This window comes from Nyctibius grandis, chromosome 5 (genome assembly GCF_013368605.1).
Source record: "Nyctibius grandis isolate bNycGra1 chromosome 5, bNycGra1.pri, whole genome shotgun sequence".
Classification (NCBI taxonomy): domain Eukaryota; kingdom Metazoa; phylum Chordata; class Aves; order Nyctibiiformes; family Nyctibiidae; genus Nyctibius; species Nyctibius grandis.
The window spans coordinates 14,194,915-14,214,261 of NC_090662.1; the positions used below are offsets into that span (position 1 = coordinate 14,194,915).

At 38.7% G+C, this 19,347-nt stretch overlaps 1 protein-coding gene across 7 annotated transcripts in view; it reads right to left on the minus strand.

Annotated features, from left to right (window-relative positions):
• PHTF2 (putative homeodomain transcription factor 2) overlaps positions 1-19,347 on the minus strand; it is a 76,824-nt gene that overhangs the window by 45,928 nt on the left and 11,549 nt on the right. For all 7 annotated transcript variants that reach the window (XM_068400413.1, XM_068400414.1, XM_068400408.1 and 4 more), the window contains one exon: positions 14,658-14,734. In XM_068400413.1, coding sequence (XP_068256514.1) covers positions 14,658-14,702 — 45 coding nt within the window. In that variant the 5' untranslated portion in view covers positions 14,703-14,734. The remainder of the gene's footprint in view (positions 1-14,657; positions 14,735-19,347) is intronic.

Here is a 19,347-nt window from a genome sequence, read left to right on the forward strand (position 1 = left end):
AGTCACCATCTCTGGATGTGTTTAAGAAAAGACTGGACATGGCACTTAGTGCCATGGTCTAGTTGACATGGTGGTGTCAGGGCAACGGTTGGACTCGATGATCGCAGAGGTCTCTTCCAATCTGATTGATTCTGTGATTCTGTGACCTCTTCCCAAATTTGTTCACTCTCATTAAGCTGCTAGTCTATTTATTCATGAAACTTTTCTAAAAATCTTAGTTTTGTCTACATGTGAGCAAGTTTTTAGCTAAATAATTGGAATAAAAGGGGATTGTTTTCTCCCAGGCTCTAACCTCACCACAGCATTATAAAAAACTTGGTGTATTTATAAGACCAGAACCATAGAAAGACTAAAGGTTGATCCTGCAAGCACTTATTAAAACCCTAGCACTAAGACCAGTTTTGACGAATTCTATCACTTTAAATAACCATCAATGCAGGTAGCTATAGTCAATTTAAGAAATTACTGTGCATTTGTATATACAAGAAAGCACGTGTATACACAAGAAAGCTACATGATGACTGTCAGATATTTTGAAGAAGGGCAGCCTTAAACTTCAGGAAATTCACATGTAAGACAATGACAAGGACAAGTCAATATATGAGACAATATATCCAGGTTTTGTAAGAAGTTAATCGAAGATCATCCAATTGCTTTGAACTCTGCACAAATAGTATTTATAGATAATGTTCAGTAATGATCTCTCTTACTACGTCATAGATATCTGGAGTTTGAGTCATATCACAAACTTCAAAAGAAGTGAAGTTCCTCTATCACAAGAGGCAAGAGGAACCCCCGTCATTTGGGTGAACCTGCTTAAATTCAATCTTACTGCAAGAGTATGACTTCTTCCAGTTCGCAAACTGCAACAGACATAAAAGGCCCAAGCACGAGAGCACACACCTTAAACCAAAAAACATTGTTCTGACTTGTCTTTCGCTATTTCAGTCTTCAGTGTTAAATTAGAAGATGTTACAAAAATAACACAAAACAAAAAAGGTCACTCAAAGTTCAAAGCATATCTAAAATTGAAAGTGAGAAAAGTGAATCAAACTACTGAACTACCCATTCTCAAATTTAAATAGTATTTCCCATTCGCAAGAGCCAAACACCCAAACAATTTCTATAGTTTGCTACCTTAAAACTCCGAAAAAAAAATCTACTGGTTTTTTTGGTAATAATAATAAATACTTGTAGAGGGGTTTCTGGAGGAGAATGGTCATGTAATGAGCCAGAAGTATGAGAGTATGGAGTGAGGGCCTAGCTGCATGACAAGAGTCATGTAGCTAGTGTCAACAAGCTGACCTTGGAGAGAAGAGATGAGGAAAAACAGCAGTTGAGCAAACAAGAATTGAGGGAGTAGCCGAGGGGAGCCGAACACAGAGGAGAAGAAACAGGAACTGATGGAGCCAATTAAGAAAGGACCAGTGGCAGAGCAGTAACCAATCAACACATCAAAGAAGAGTATGCTTGAAGTGTGGACAGTAATATTAACCAATAGCAATGCACATGCTTACAGCCAGGGAAAGTACAAATGTATAAAAGGGACAGCTTATGCTTAATAAAGTGTCTTCACTTTGATTCACATTGGATTGTGTGGAGTCCTGTTTCTTCGCCTCAAATACTTTGCACCTCTCACTTGGACAAAAATGTAGACTGTGGAAAATAATTAGGGAGTCAGGCACTGTACTGGGCAGAACTAAGCACTTGCTAGAATTAAAGTAATTAAACCAAAGGAAGTTTAAGAGCTAACCCCACCTGGATATCAGCCAGCAATTAAAAAGTCAATATCTTGAATAACCACTCTACCCAGACATTTATATCTAATTGTTCTGACTTTTTCTCTAAATACATTTTAAATGAAATTTCAGGCCTTCCTGTTTTTTATGAAATTTACCGAGAAGGGCGCCGAGTGCAGTTCTTGTGCTGCATAATACGGTGTCCTCCCCTCCTCACTTGCCAAAAAGATTTCTTTCTCCAAAGACAGACGAGGGGACACGAGTCTGTCTCCCTCTCGATTATGCAAGAACCAAATGCGGAAGGAAGCCTTTGTGCCAATAAAGCTGCAAAGCAAACTCTGCATTCCTAATTCCATTCATAGCTGAAACTGGTGTAGAGTTGAAAGAGAGTCTTTAGAAGAGTGTTCTTCTTTTAGACAAACAACAGACCGTTTGTTAAAGGAATTCTGGGAAACACAGATCCCAGAAGACACCTGAGACAAGGAATTTGATGGATTTAAAATTTGACTTAGTTATATTTTCCTACAAACGTTTCTTCTCCCTCAAGGCTAGGTAACAGCTTCTGGCTCCACAAAAAGATAAGAAGGAGGGATTTTGCCATTCACGTTTTTCTTTTAACATTGCCCCACAAAGCAATTTTTCCAGCAGGAGGCAAAATGAGAGAGCCACAACAACTTCAAGGGAGATGTTGTTTTACAACTGTTTTATTAGACTAGTGGGTCTGGCCTATCACCTCTGATCAACTTTTAATTATTAAAATCTGAGCACGGGGCTATTAAGTAAAGGCATAATGTTGCAACCTGAAGAGTTAAAGGGATAATTACAGACAGCAAGTATCATTACCATCTCTCACATTTTTTTTATTTTTTTAATCTACCTAATTTCACCTCTTCCTGTTCTAAGAAAGTTTCAGAAGCTCTTTACATGGCAGGCATACATGGTCCGTATATCATATTTAAACCTGATACTCAATTTCCCTTCTCTCCAGCTGCATAAGCATCCCTCTATACTTCTCTTGCAAGTGTATCAGAAAGAAACACATGCAAACAAAGGCATGTTTGTAACTAGTGTTACTGAAACATGGCAAGTAAAAAACATAGGCATTAATTTTTTTTAACCTTCTGTCAGGAAAACACATTTAGTTTGTGAAACATATCTTGCAGAATTCGTTGAAAAGTGTTTTTCATTAACAAGCTAAATTATAACATATACTGATTACCAGAGATGCTAGACACCTGTATGAATTAAATTCAAGAACTTAATTTCTGAATGAATTCAAGAATGTAAGTTAATACTAGGAAACCTTCCCAGTTTTAAATTACTGAGAGCACCAGTCAACTCCATCTTCAAAGAGTTTTGATTTACAAGTATTTGCATCTAAATTATGTTTCATGTTAAATCTAAATATTAAGTTGTCAAACATTTGCATGTAGGTTCTAGCTCTTGGCTATTCATGCACTTCTTTAAAATTGTACATACCTGCAGGACACTGAAAAGCAGTCTAGCATCTAGCAATGCCTAAGAAATTAAGCTCTAAAGGCAAATAAAATGAAGGAATAACCTTCTAGAGATAAGATCATTCATGCTTCCAACCTGAAGAATTTAAATATACACAAAACTTGATCAAAGCAAGCTTTCCCTCAATATGCAACTGACCCCTGGGCTCCTCCACAGGTGTTCAACCTTCCTGTGCCTGGAACTGTCAGGCCAAAACGAAGGCCCCAATCAAGTACCTAAATACTCCTGAACCCACCAACTCTACCTGAAGTCTCATCCATTATAGCTGTAAGTTCTGCAGTATCTTTCAAAGAAAATTTCAAGTACAAAATACAAGGGTTCAAAAATTGTCCCATTTTTAAGTATACAACAATAAGTAATGCTTCTAAAATCTGTTCAAGACTTAGTGCAAGACTCTGTATAATAGCTTGCACTGATACTTTCAATCCATCAGTCCGGTCTACAACTGGCAATAGACTTTTTTTTAGCAAGCTATACAACACAATATCCCAATTTTAATCTGATTTATCACAGAAGTTCATTCTAATTTAATTACAAAATATCTAATCAAAGAGGATCTGAAATTTGTATTCTATAGCATTTATTTATTTAGTAAGATTCGGCAGAAAATAAATTAACAACAAAAATCTCCCTTGATCTTTTTAAAATTATTTGTTAATTCAAGTTAGATAACGAGCCTATCTGATCATTTTTAAATGTAACTTTCATCACCAAGCATCAACAGCAACACAACCCTGTTGTAACAAACCTGTCAGGAATATGTTACAGATATAAAAAATTGTGGTATAACCTTCCTGTAGCAGAACTAGATAAACTAGCAGATATTATTTTATACACGTTTAGTTTAAATCATGCACCCCAGGCTTCCTCAATGCCAAGATTCTACCCAGTCTATCCAAACCAGTTACCTCTAAAATGTTCAGGTCTCAGGACAGCGTGCCTCAATAAACACTGAGTAAAGAAGGTGAAAGGAATTCTGTTTCTTTATGGATTTGCAGAATTAACAACTATTCTTCAGGCAGCTATTAAAATTTTCAGCATATAAGGAATTACACACAAAGACTGAAAACTCTGCCAGTCTTCTTTCACAATGAAAAATGGGGTTTTAACATCCTAAATTAACTAAGCATAATAAACTTTCAAATAGGTTTTCCAGGGGAAAGAAAAAGTTTCTTCACAAGTAATTATTTGTCAAAAAAAGTATTAACTTGTATGTGACTTGGCATGGGTATTAAGCTACACAGTTACACATTTGACAAAACTAAACTAAACTCATCTGATAAAGCCAGTCCTTTACTGAAAGATTAAATAAATTTGAGATCCTTTTTAAGTGCAGACTCCTCATATGTTTTCTGTTTTTCAGAGAGATGTGCACCTCTTGAAATTACCTAAAATAATTGCACTTACTCCTTCCTAATCAAATACCTCGGAAAGCATTTGATAACATTTCTTTATATACCTAAAATTTATTTGGCACCTGTACAGTTTGGTTTGAAAACGTTAACAGCAATTAGCCTAAGTAAAAAGTTCTGCTACTGAAGACATATTTTATTTCAAATAAAGCTCAGTGCGAAGGGTTTCTGCACTGCATAATATTTCTTCTCAGTGTCTTTCTCATAACAAGCCATATGGGCATCAAGATTGAATTTGAGCTTTGTGAATGACACTGATATTCACTTTAAGCTAATGTAGTGATGGTATCAACGTGTAGCCCAATACTCACAAGGCCTTCTGATTCTAATGGAATCGATCAATATTTCAGGAGACATTTATAATTTATGACCAAGCAGACTAGCGAAGATTATAATCCTAATAATACACAGTATTTCCCACTGGATCTTAAAACTTTAATGTTTATCAATAATGAAACCTGCATGCTAAGCTTTGCTCTTTAAAACCTCTAAACAGTTTTACAAGCAACACCACAATAGTATTACAAATCCAAAAGACATAAGATACAGAACTTGTTGAATAAAAAACAAAGTTGCTTCCTTGGACTGTCTACCAAGGAAATTAAGAGTTTAAAACCTTATTAAAACATTTAGTGTTAAAAATATTAGTTAATGTTTTATTAACTTTTACAGTCCAACATTCTTCAAAAAAACTGTATGATTTTATGTATCAATTTTAATATTTATATCAATGTATAAATAGTTTATACACATGTAATATTATTAATTTTTAAAATATCTTTCAAAATGCTTCATATTTAGTTTATGTTGAACTGTACAGTTTCAGATATTAGACAAATCATTTCTCATTTCCTCAAATCTTGGAACAGTACTATTAAAAGTTATTTTAAACCCCTTTCTATTTTTTACATGAACTGATCCCCACTGCAGCAAAGGCAGTAATTTAGTAGCTCAGCAGTATAATTATCTCTGTTGGAGGTAGATTTCTACTCTTAGGATGATTTTTTTTTCAGGATGCTTTTCATTTTCAAAGGTGGTGGGTTTTTTTCGATTTTGTTTATGGTGGATATGTGGACCGGACAAGCTAAGCTAAGACAAACTTAGCTAATAAACCAGAGATGGAAGTCACTATATAATAGCTGTACAACGCCTGCTAACAGTGAAGAGTTTAGTAACTTTTAGTCAAATGAGGAAGGACAATGAAGGGATTAAAGCTGCATATCCTAAGGTGCAGAGCTTTGGATTTATGACTGCTAAATCTGATCACTAAAAGATTCTGGGATTCCCCTCCCTTCTCCCTGTTTGGCCCCAGAGGGAGAGCTGAAACCAAGTAGTTAGAGTAAAATGAAGCAATTCAAAACTTTAAGAGTTATTTATTCTTAACTGTTTGAATTGCAAATTAATGACCTGCTTGAATTCTGTCAGTAACTGCAACAGCACTGGACTTACAGCCATTTCACTGAACAACAATTTTACCAAAGCTTACTTCAAAATACTGTCCCTTTCAGAGTACAATAATACATAATTAAACATTTCTCAACTATGTATTAATAGTTTTTGTGTATCATTGATTACAGATTAATTCTTGATAACATCAGTCAGCCCTACTTATTGACCTGAGTAATGGTTTACAGTTTTTAACATATCTACTAAAAACACAAAACATCTGTTTTCATGACACAATTAAACATAAAGGAAAATTATATACATAAGAACAGTTAGAAACAGTTTGCAGGTTAAACTAAATGAGAGTACAGGAATAACCAGGCCATTTCCTAGTGACATGAACTGGATGCTAGGGATAACTTCAGGTACCGCTTCTTTGGCTTAAGTGGATTTTAGAGCAAAACCTAAAAAGAAGCACAAACTGAATGAGATTCCATCTCTCTCATTAATTGCAATTAAGCAGAATCCCTTATGATAACATTTACTCATCTTCACATTTCAAACTGAAGTCATCACAGAATCGCACAGGTTGAACCTCTGGGGATCATCTAGCCCAACCTCCTGTGCAAAGCAGGTCCAGTTACAGCAGGTTCCTCAAGGACTTACCCAGTAGAGATCCAAGCATCTCCAAAGACCGGACATTTCGCAGCCTCTCTGGGGTCCTGTCTCAATGCTTGGCAAACCTCACGTTAAACATTTTTATCCTTATAGGTCATCAAAATTTTCAACTTGTGTTTATTGCCTCTCAGACAATCCCTGCGCGCCTCTGGGAACAGCCTGTCTCCATCCTCTCCACGGCCTCCAAAGCAGCAGTTGTGACAGCAGTAAGCTCTCCCCTTTGTCCTCTCTGCTCAAGATTGAGCAAACCAAGATCTCTCAGGCTCTCTGTACATCACATGCTTCAGCCCCATAATAACCTTCGTGGCCCTTCACTGGGCTTGCCAAGGAATGCCAATGCCTTTCTTGTACTGGATAGCCCAAAGCTGGACCCAGCACTCTAGATGCTGTCTCACGTGAGCTGAGCAGAGAGGAAGAATCGGATCCCTTGACCCACTGGCCACACTATTGCTAACACAGCCCAGTTACTCTCCAAGTGTTAAGGAGTTAAGACCTCTGCAACACTTGAAAACCATGCTGACAGCTTCATTATTCAGTATAATTCCCTGAAGATCACTGAAAATCCATAAATTTTACCAGCATTGCAACTAGCATTTTAAAACAGCACCGCCCTTACATCCCTGACCATTTCCACTTCCCACGGCACACCTTCCTTGTGCCAGCGCATACATCTGGGTGGCTGGAAGATCAATCGGATCACTCAGGCAGAGCAAAGAAAATGGTAGGTTATAGTTTCACAAGGCATAATGAAACCATTTAAGAATCAGAGAATCCCTCTCAAGAGAGAAGGATTTCAGCTCTTTACTCCCCTCCCACCCATTAGATAGGTTCAGCTCCTTATAGATTCGCAGTCTTAGTTTTAACTAAGATTAGTTCCCTGACCAAACTCACCAGATAAGTGCATGAAAGTCTGTGGGAAAGCAAAGCAGGCATGGGGGTCAACAGCCAGGCAAAATGCAAGGCTGCTTCGTTCAGCCACAGCACCAGCTTCTCAGTGACCTTTTGCACAAGATGCAGAAACTTGACTTTTGTCTCTCCGAAACAAGGTGCTGAAGGCAATCCCCACTATTTGGGTCAGATGACAACTTGAGTACCCAATCCCAGCACTACATGGAAGGAAACTCTTCTAAATATACTTTTTTTTCTTAGTGCTTTCACAAATAGCCAGCTCCAACACTTGTCAGGTTTTGGCACTTGAAGGCGGACCTTTTTGAACTGATGCAGTTTCAGCATCTGAAGTTTTAGGTAATATAGCCACACAGCCCAACCATTTGGCAAAAACTGGCTTTGGTGACAGAGTCACCAATGTATCACGTGAATTCAGTGTCAAGACAGAAATCAGGTAGTTTCAGGGAATAACATAACTTTTGTTTTATTTTCTCTTTTATTAACTTGACAAGTATAATCTTGGACTAATGAGCTGTAAAACACTGGATATTACAGATCTTAAAGCAATGCAATCAGAACTCTAATTTTGCCCTTTAAAGCCATGAGAGAGAAAAACATCTCATTTGGGACACCCGAAACAGCAGAAAGCTGCATTGGAAAAGTTAACTGATATGCAATCAGGTGCAGGGTTCAGGTTCAATTCATTACATTCCATTCTGCCTTCCCCTACCACGATCCCCAAGAGAAGGAACAACGTAATTCTCTCCTGCAATATTATTACCAAATTTGTATAAAGTTCCCCATTTTAGCAGCAAGGCTTCTGTGAGGATTGAAAATCAGGAAGTTGTTACGGTAAATTTATGTATAGTCTCCAAACTGGAAACCAGATCAAAAATTGCATGTCTACTATTCTCTGTAAAACTTGAAAGTATTATAAGAAATTAATGCAAAAAGCTTACATTACAAGCAATAAAAGCAATATTTTAGATTATTACCGATTTTATTATTTTTAACATCAGTTACTGTTACTAGGGCAATACTTCAAGTATGTGTAACATATCAGTACCAGAAACGTACGCCATCAGATACTGAAATCGTTTAAATAATTGTGGGCTTGTCAGATTTTTTCAGAGGAAACATTATGATGGTTTTCTCTGTAAAATTCCTCAATTACATACAAATCTGAAGCAAGGTCAGTATTCTGCTAAATAAACATAATCCGAAGGATATTAACTAACAAAGCGTATATACGCGAATATTAGCTCGGTAGCTGTCTGGGACCAAAGAAATGAACCAAGAGCAACGCAGACAGCCCTGCCACACTCTTATTGCAAGAACCAGTGCAGCAGAAAGTGTTGAAACCAAGCTAGACAAACCCTGTCTGACACACGAATATTTCAGCATTGCACTCCCCAGTGCACCCAGAAACACAGCAGAGGCTTCATTTATTTTCCTTTCTACAGAGTAAAGCTGCATCTAGCAGGATTTATCTGTTCAGATTTCATGCCTCACAAAAGCACTCGTATCAGCTGGGAAACGCACGCTATCACTGGAACCAGTAAAGCTATGGCCATGCAGTCCTACATCTCAAATAACAAGCTGGTATAATACACCATCTGAAATCGTACCATCCAACTTAAAATAACTAAGAATTGTTTTTGTGTATTTTTGTATTTTTACAAGACAGTAATCAAGAGTTCTGATGCACTAAAAGCAGAGTACATCTATTGCAACAAGAAGAAACAAGTTTACATAATAAAAGGTCTGACCTTTTAAACGATTAAGCACATTACTAAATCATCCCCCTGTGAGGAGCTCAATTTCAGACAATAGTATGAGTCATAGGAGTAAACTTGGTGTTTGGAAAACTTGCCTGAAGTAGGGTTGGAAGAGCTCAATTGCTTAACTTTTTCCATTAAAGAAATACAAAAATGCCTTACTTCTGAGAAACCAACAGACCTTTGAAACTCAGTAGAGACAGACATAAAATAAATACATCCAAAAATACATTAAAATTGAAAACAAAGAAACACATGGAGCAAGTTATCTGTTCAGTATTTCTTACACAGCCTCCACCTACTCACAGAATCACAGAATCACAGAATCACAGAATGTTAGGGATTGGAAGGGACCTCGAAAGATCATCTAGTCCAATCCCCCTGCCAGAGCAGGATTGCCTAGACCATATCACACAGGAACGCGTCCAGGCGGGTTTTGAATGTCTCCAGAGAAGGAGACTCCACAACCTCTCTGGGCAGCCTGTTCCAGTGTTCAGTCACCCTTACAGTAAAGAAGTTTTTCCTCATATTTAAGTGGAACCTCCTGTGCTCCAGCTTGCACCCATTGCCCCTTGTCCTGTCAAGGGATGTCACTGAGAAGAGCCTGGCTCCATCCTCATGACACTTGCCCTTTACATATTTATAAACATTAATGAGGTCACCCCTCAGTCTCCTCTTCTCTAAGCTAAAGAGACCCAGCTCCCATATATTTTTCTTCTTTAGGTATTACTATAAATATCAAAAGTTCTTCATGTTCTTTTTCAGGGCATTCATACACCAATTCATTAATCTGAAAATACCTCCTCAAAATAGCACTTTAATTTTCCTCATTTTATCATATAGGTAAGTCATATCAATTTGATCAATACTCACTGCAACCCCGGTTCTCTCTTGCCCCAGAAACAATGTTTTACTGCCAGAATGTGCTAAGTTTTGATCCCTCCCCACTTTCAATTTCGGTTATGGTTGTGAGGAAACAGAAGATCTAAAAAACAACGTGTGTGGGACAACCTACAATCATAGAATCATTTTGGTTGGAAAGGACCTTTAAGATCATCAAGTTCAACTGTTAACCCAGCACTGCCAAGGGTCAACAACTCTAAAATAAAAATTTAGAACTGAAAACAACCACCAGTTCAGGGAGTTCAGTATTTTGCCGTCATAAGCAATAACATAATAGAAACTTATCAGAAAGGAGAAAAAAATGCCTGGTACCCACTAACCACTAGCATAGCTCTTCCTGTTCCCCCAATTTGAAATCGTTGGTGCAAACAACAAATCCATGGGGAAAAAAATACTGTGCCATTTACAAGATTTAGATAGATAGACAGATAGATAAACAAACAAATACATTCAAGGACACAGGTGAAAGAGCCTAGATGTTCCCAGGAAAGGATCACACACTGCACTACAAAGTTAAAAAACCCCTTGGGGTTATCAGCCTGATCCAGGAGAACCTTTGATAAATGGGACCTAAGAAATAACAATCTAATTAGCATTAACATTTGCATAAGATGCAACATTTCTGCAGTGCAGCCATCTGTCCCAAAATAAGACTGCACTTCCTCATACCGAAAGAAGCAAAGCCTGCTCGTTTGGCAGACTCCAGTCCACATGTGGATTGCAATTAAATTTTGTTCACACCATGGAAAACATTGACATCTGTTTTACGCAAGATTTTATCCCTCCTGAAGATAGCCCAGTTTTTCATGAAGTAACAGGAGTCACCTCATCACAACTTCTTGCCATAAAGGCATCATGTGATTTCTGGCTGAGCAGACCTCTGTAAAAGCCTACAGAGACTTGTAGCAGAAATACTGTGGTTGCTATGAATGAAATAAATGGAACCATGGGTGAAATAATCGGAAAAAATGGCAGAAGAAGGGTTAAAAGAATGAATACTGATAATGAATAATCCTGTTTGGAGCAGTGTCCTGGGAAAAGTAAAACTGAGGAATGGGTTGTTTATATGAAGACCAGAAGGCCTGTCCTCTGTAAGATCACAGCACAGTGACTCATGAGCAAAAGATCCTGCCTTCCTAACATCAGGAGGATGGCGAGTTGGAGCATATCACGTATGGCATTCCTTTTCTGTATGATCGACAGGAAGAGAGACGTGTATTTAAAAAAAAACCAAAAAAAAACAAAACAAAAAAAAACAAAAAAAAACCCAAACAGATAACAAGCGTGAACTTCACTTAAGATTTATGGATATTTCAGACACTTTCTTGCATCAAAGGACCATTTACATATAAAGCTGAATACCATAAAAGATCTGTCCAAACACTAGTTCATCATCACCACTGAAAAACCCTCACAGACGTGATGAGGATCTGATAGCCAGCATCTCTTGCATTGCGCAAAAGAGGTCCTGGACAGACCAAACATGCACACAACTTGGTGCTTGTGTTATCAGTATGACAGTGTGAGTGAATGAAATTTATGAGAGAATGAGCCCTGATGGGATGCACCCGCGGGTGCTGAGGGAGCTGGCGGAAGTCATTGCTAGGCCACTCTCCATCATCTTTGCTAAGTCGTGGGCAACGGGAGAGGTGCCTGAGGACTGGAGGAAAGCGAATGTCACTCCAGTCTTCAAAAAGGGCAAGAAGGAGGACCCGGGTAACTATAGACCGGTCAGCCTCACCTCCATCCCCGGAAAGGTGATGGAACAACTTGTCCTTGGTGCTGTCTCTAGGCACATCAAGGATAGGAGGATCATTAGGGGCACTCAGCATGGCTTCACCAAGGGGAAGTCATGCTTAACCAACTTGATAGCCTTTTATGAGGACGTAACCCGGTGGATAGATGATGGTAAAGCTGTGGATGTGGTCTATCTTGATTTCAGTAAAGCGTCTGACACGGTCTCCCACAGCATCCTCACAGCTAAACTGAGGAAGTGTGGTCTGGATGATCGGGTAGTGAGGTGGATTGTGAACTGGCTGAAGGAAAGAAGCCAGAGAGTGGTGGTCAATGGGACAGAGTCCAGTTGGAGGCCTGTGTCTAGCGGAGTCCCTCAAGGGTCGGTACTGGGACCACTACTATTCAACATATTCATTAATGACTTGGATGAGGGAATAGAGTGCACTGTCAGCAAGTTCGCTGATGACACAAAACTGGGAGGAGTGGCTGACACAACGGAAGGCTGCGCAGCCATTCAGAGAGACCTGGACAGGCTGGAGAGTTGGGCGGGGAGAAATTTAATGAAATATAACAAGGGCAAGTGTAGAGTCCTGCATCTGGGCAAGAACAACCCCATGTATGAGTACAAGTTGGGGACAGACCTGTTGGAGAGCAGCATAGGGGAAAGGGACCTGGGGGCCCTAGTGGACAGCAGGATGACCATGAGCCAGCAGTGTGCCCTTGTGGCCAAGAAGGCCAATGGCATCCTGGGGTGTATTAGAAGGGGTGTGGTCAGCAGGTCAAGAGAGGTTCTCCTCCCCCTCTACTCTGCCCTGGTGAGGCCGCATCTGGAATATTGTGTCCAGTTCTGGGCCCCTCAGTTCAAGAAGGACAGGGAACTGCTAGAGAGAGTCCAGCGCAGAGCCACGAAGATGATTAAGGGAGTGGAACATCTCCCTTATGAGGAGAGGCTGAGGGAGCTGGGTCTCTTTAGCTTGGAGAAGAGGAGACTGAGGGGTGACCTCATTAATGTTTATAAATATGTCATGAGGATGGAGCCAGGCTCTTCTCAGTGACATCCATTGGCAGGACAAGGGGCAATGGGTGCAAGCTGGAACACAGGAGGTTCCACATAAATATGAGGAAAAACTTCTTTACAGTGAGGGTAACTGAACACTGGAACAGGCTGCCCAGAGAGGTTGTGGAGTCTCCTTCTCTGGAGACATTCAAAACCCGCCTGGACGCGTTCCTGTGTGACATGATCTAGGCAATCCTGCTCCGACAGGGGGATTGGACTAGATGATCTTTCGAGGTCCCTTCCAATCCCTAACATTCTGTGATTCTGTAATGAGTGCGAGTGGGTAAAATCAGCATCACCTTCCCCTTCCATAAGATCCTGCACTGAATTTTGTTACACTAAATCTTCTACAAGTCATCCTCCAAATCTCTAAAAAATGGGATTGGACCTGCAATCAAGAAAAGGTTTAAAACCACTGTGTAATTCCACTGATACTTTTACAGAAATACTTTTTGTAAAGCTTGAGTAAGAGAAGGGAGAGAGTACACAGTACAAAACCAAACAAAAAAACCTCATTAAATTCTGAATTATTTTCAATTTTTTAACACGTAATTGAATGTTTGGTATAAATTAAGTCAGCAAAATTCATTTTTCTGCTTTTCCAGCTGTACCTTTCATTCACAGTTGTAAAGGTCTCAGCAAAGCATACCAGTACTGTCTTATTTCTAGAAATTAACTGTTGCTTACTAGAAGTTAACCAGAATTTCTGTTTTGAAAACAGTTGCCATCATTATCCTAAGGACAAGATGCATCCTCTCAAAAAGACAGCCATAGGCTCAAGGAAAACAATAACTCATAGAAACTTACTCAATCATGGAGAGCCAAGAAACAAACAGACAAAAAAATAATCATCACACCTTATTTATATCTTAGTAAAGAAGTACATCACAAAATTTAGCAAATCTTTCAGCTTTTTAAAAGCAATTTAACTGACTAAACCAACTGGCACGCTAATGTCAAGAGGATATGATGATTTGAAATTGTCAAAATAATAAATTAGAAAGAGACATCAATATTTCTATGTGCAAACATGAATCAAAAGATACAGTATCAGGCAATACTGTGACTATGTATCTCCCAATAAGATCTTTTTCCTCTCCCCTCCACCCCCAATTTTTTTTTCTAATTTACTTCCAAGAAGCCCTAGCCTCTCTCTTTTGGGTATGGATTACACAGTTCCTTGTTACTGACAGACAATACATCTAAATTCTTACTTTCTACTTAAATATAAGGATTCATTTATGTGCTATAGAAACAACATTCTCCTGTACATTAATTAACATTCTACTGAGAATGAAAATTTTCTTTCCTTTTTTTTTTCCATAGCATAAGTAGCCAAGGGAGTGAGGAGTTTTCAACAGACCAAAAGCTATTCCACCATTTCATTAGACACAGTCACTAAATATTTATTTACTTTTGGAAGAAAAAATTCAAGCTACTCACTCTCATACAATGCTAACCAATAACGCAGTAGTATTTTATATTTATTATACTTTACACATAAAAGACAATATGCAAACTTTTTTTTTAAAGCCACCATAAAAACAAACAGAAAGCTTACCTTCTTCTGGTACCAAACTATAGCATCAGTTACTTTGGACGCCATTTATTCCACTGAATTCACACAGTCATTTTAGGCTGTCAACAGAAAAAGACAGAACTTTACTTCCACCTTCCCTAAGAAGGGCAACACAGGGAATGTAGAAACACTCCCATTACCTGCAAAGCACTGAACAGCTACATTTACTTTACACCTCGCCTCATTACTATCTTAGTAAGAGTTTGGGTTTTCTCCTCTAACTAAACAAAAAATTACAAATCTGCTGCTACAGGACATCAGAAATCTCAGTTTTGTCCATCCTTCCCAGTAGAACACAGATGGCACAGAGACGGTCTGTTATTGTCTCACGAGAACCTCACAGGAGTTATATTACATGCAGCATTTTTTTTCTTCTGATAAATTAAGCAACCTATAGTCATTACCACAGCACAGTATTCTGAAGTCCAGGAGTAGCTGTGTTACAAAATGCAAGAAAATTTCATATCGACTATTAAGACATTTTTGGAGAAAAAGAAAAATCAGTGCTAGAACTCCACTAATTATAAGATTAATACACTCACGAAAAGAGTAGATTAAAACGAATTCAAAAGGAGAAAAAAAAAAAGGAAGAGTGGTATGCTTGTTTTAATGGCAGCAAATAGCAGTAGTAATAGTTAATCTTGGAAGTCACTGTCATTTGTTTAAATGTAAAAAAACAGAAAACTTTCAGCCTACATAAAACATTCCTGCCTTGAAAATGAATTTTAAGTTTTCTTTCATGTAATCAGTCAGTGAGAGTTAGTTCAGAAAAAAAAGAATAAAGAAAATAAACACAAAAAGCCTTCAGATTTAGAATTATTGTGTTTCTACAAAATTGCATATATTCTCTCGTACTGGACATTCTAAAAAATCAAAGGAAAGTTTAGGTGAGAATTACACAATCTTCTCCAGATATTTTATTATAATATGCATGTTCTTTCAGCTATGAATGTATTATCACTAAAACCAAACTCAAATATTTGACAAATAGATTACTTCAGATATTAACAGATTAATAACAGTTAAATTAGTTTAGTACCTACATTTCAAACTGTTAATTAAGGTAGGAAGCAGCCAGTGCAAGAAAAGAAGGAAGAAGGAATTAAAAAACCTGTTAAAACATTTGCCAATACCCTTAAAAAATATATGTATGCAAACAAATATGCTATACTCAAGCCCAGTTAAAAAAAAGTCAGTGGGGCACACTATACTATATGTGACATTTTAACATTAGTTGGTAAAAGCTTAAGTTTTCAGCTCCACCTCATATTCAGCATCCTTCCTAAGTTTACAAAAAGTTTAAGAATGTTATTTTTATATAACTGCACCAATTATTTAACATGCAAGGAAATTCCTATTTTATTCTGTAAAGCTATAAATTCCTAACAAATTATGCAAAAGGCTTTGAAAAAGTTAGTATAAGTAACCTCAAAATATTAAACAAGTTTTCCAGATGTACTATCTGAATGATTCCAGGATCAAGCATAACTGGTAAAAACCAACACAAGAGGATCTCTTAAAAAAACTTCACACACACAGTTTCACAGAATCGCAGATGGCTGAGGTTGGCAGGCACCTCTGGAGGGTGGCAGTCCAACCCCCTGCTCAAGCAGGGCCATCTAGAACCACTTGCCCAGGCCTGTGTCCAGATGGCTTTTGAGTATCTCCAAGGATGGAGACTCCACAACCTTCCTGAGCAACCTATGCCAGTGCTCAGTCACCCTCACAGTGAAAAGGTGTTTCCTGATGCTCAGAGGGAACCTCCCATGTTTCAGTTTGTGCCTGTTGCCTCTGGTCCTGTCACTGGGCACCACTGGAAAGAGCCTGGCTCTGTCCTCATTGCACCCTCCCTTCAGGTATTTATATATATTGATCAGATCTCCCTGAGCCTTCTCTCCTCCAGTGTGAACAGTCCCAGCTCTCTCAGCCTTTCCTCACAGGAGAGATGCTCCAGTCCCTTCATCATCTCTGTGGCCCTTCATTGGACTCTCTCCAGTATGTCCGTGTCTCTCCTGTACCGGGGAGCCCAGAACTGGACCCAGCACACCATGCCTGGCCTCACCAGTGGCAAGGAGGAGAAATGGTAGTTTAGCCCTCAAACGTCAAATCATGCATCAAGGTTCCTTCCAAGAATGATCCCTCACAGGAAAAAAAAAAAAGATTGAGGGCTATATTTCTAATAAAAATATCACACTTATCATAACATTGTCAATATCAACAATATTGCACATTATATTTCTTCATTAAAAGGAAACAAGAATTATTACTCTGTAGGCAGTTTTTACAGTGAAAGATTAAAGATTATCTTTGTCTTAAAAACAAAGAGAAAGGTAAGACATTTGTTTACAGCATTTGCACAGATAAGAAAGGCAAAGAAAAATAGCACGTCCAACAGATGGGATGTAAACTGAAACTGTGCAATATATTAAAATAAAAGTGTCTTTATGAAATGCCTAAGCATTAGAATAACTTGTGACATTTTATTATACATTGTTCATCACCAAAAATTTCAGCTTTTTTTAAAAAAAAGCAGAGATTAGATTACCTGATCATAGCAGCTGCATGTATGAAAATACTCCCTCTACAAAAGCCCTATCAACACTGCCATCTTCTAAGACATTTCTCAGAAAAGATGACCCTCCAAAAGACTCAGTTCTGCACTGACGCCTCTTTATTCAGTCTTCCCGGACTCGTGTAGGGATGTGCTCGTATTTCACACAGCGCATTACTTTAAAGACACTGTTATTTAGTAAGTTTGAATATGTGTCATATACACTATAGTAACAAAGCTTCAACAAATAGATTGATTTTTATACCAGCTGCTAAGGATTTCTAAGACCCATAATGCCACACGTTTTCATGTTTCACAAAGCTTTTTCAAAAAAAGAGAAACCAAATACCCAAAAGGAACTATATTTAAGATTTCGAACAGTGTAACTCCAATATCCTTTATACAACTTCAGATAAAATGACAAGACAATAGAAAGGAATGTCTCTGAGAGAGCTTAGACAGTCATTAACAAATTTCAGAAATATCAGGACGCTGACTTTTGGTGAGCAAACGAACACTGCAATTTTTCCACTGTTGATAATATTGTGTAAGTCACATCAAATCAGTCAAAGCTGGAAGCCACGACTGTGTCAACATCTGTAATTGTTTCTGACCTAGTTGTTTCTGATAATAGTAGCAGCTTTTCTAAGAGCAACTATCCGTTATCAAGAATTCATTGGCACAAAAAATATAAAAATATTTCTATCACATAAAACATGGAGCCCAGCAGAGACTTTGATATAACTTGGCATATTACATAGACTGGTTACCCTTCTTTCTCACCCATACAAAGCTTAAAATAGGATTTGCTTTGTTGTAAGAAAACCTGTTTAAGTAAACTTAAATTTAAAATCATTTGCCACACTGGCCTACAGACTCAAAGCGACATAAACCCCTTAGCCATACGTAGCCTCCGCACATAACTTGACCTACATCGCCCAGTCACGGCCAAAGCAGTTCCACTGCTCACGAAGGTGCCGATGTAGGAAGGATGCCACACAGGTTTTGATCACACTTGCACCCCTCGCCTTCCCCTCCTTTGTGAACTCATCTTGTAGGATTTTTAACTCCTCATTTCTCTTAAACCAACATCCCCTCTCACATACAATATCCCTTGCTTCCTACCACCATAATTACATGATGAGAAAAAGGTTGAAGAAACTCATTATCAGCAGTAAAGAACTAACCGCTGAACCTGCACAGAAACCTTTCCCTCAACAGCTACATTAACTTGATCTCTCTCTCCAAGGTCAATGATTTTTCAGGAAACCAACACTAACTTATGAATCCAAGATTTCCAACTATATCAAATATGGCTAAAAACTGGACAAGCTATTTTAAAGGCAGCAACCTTTTTTGGTACTAGTTCTCCAATTCACCCAAAACCCCTTTGCCTCGAGGAACAATTACACCACAAAACTATAAACCAAGTATAATGATGTAGTTTTATTATGAGTTACAGAATCACACAGAATGGTTAAAGGTTGGAAGGGACCTCTGGAGATCATCTAGTCCAACCCCCTGCCAAAGCAGGTTCCCCTAGAACACGTTGCACAGGGTTGCATCCAGGAGGGTTCTGAATATCTCCAGAGAAGGAGACTCCACAACCTCCCTGGGCAGCCTGTTACAGTGCTCTGCCACCCTTAAAGTAAAGAAGTTCCTCCTCATATTCAGAAGGAACTTCCCATGTTTCAGCTTGTGCCCATTGCCCCTTGTCCTGTCACTGGGCACCACTGAGAAGAGTCTGGTCCCCTCCTCTTGACACCCACACCTAAGGTATTTGTAAGTGTTGATAAGATCCCCTCTCAGTCCTCTCTTCTCCAAACTGAACAGACCCAGCTCTCTCAGCCTCTCCTCATGAGAGGTGCTCCAGTCCTTTGATCATCTTTGTAGCCCTTTGCTGGACTCTCTCCAGTAATTCCTTATCTTTCTTGAACTGGGGGGCCCAGAACTGCACACAGTACTCCAGATGTGGCCTCACCAGGGCCGTGTAGAAGGACAAGATAACCTCCCTTGACCTGTTGGCCACACTCTTCCTAGTGCACCCCAGGATACCATTGGCCTTCCTGGCCACAAGGGCACATTGCTGGCTCATGGTGAACTTGTTGTCCACCAGAACAC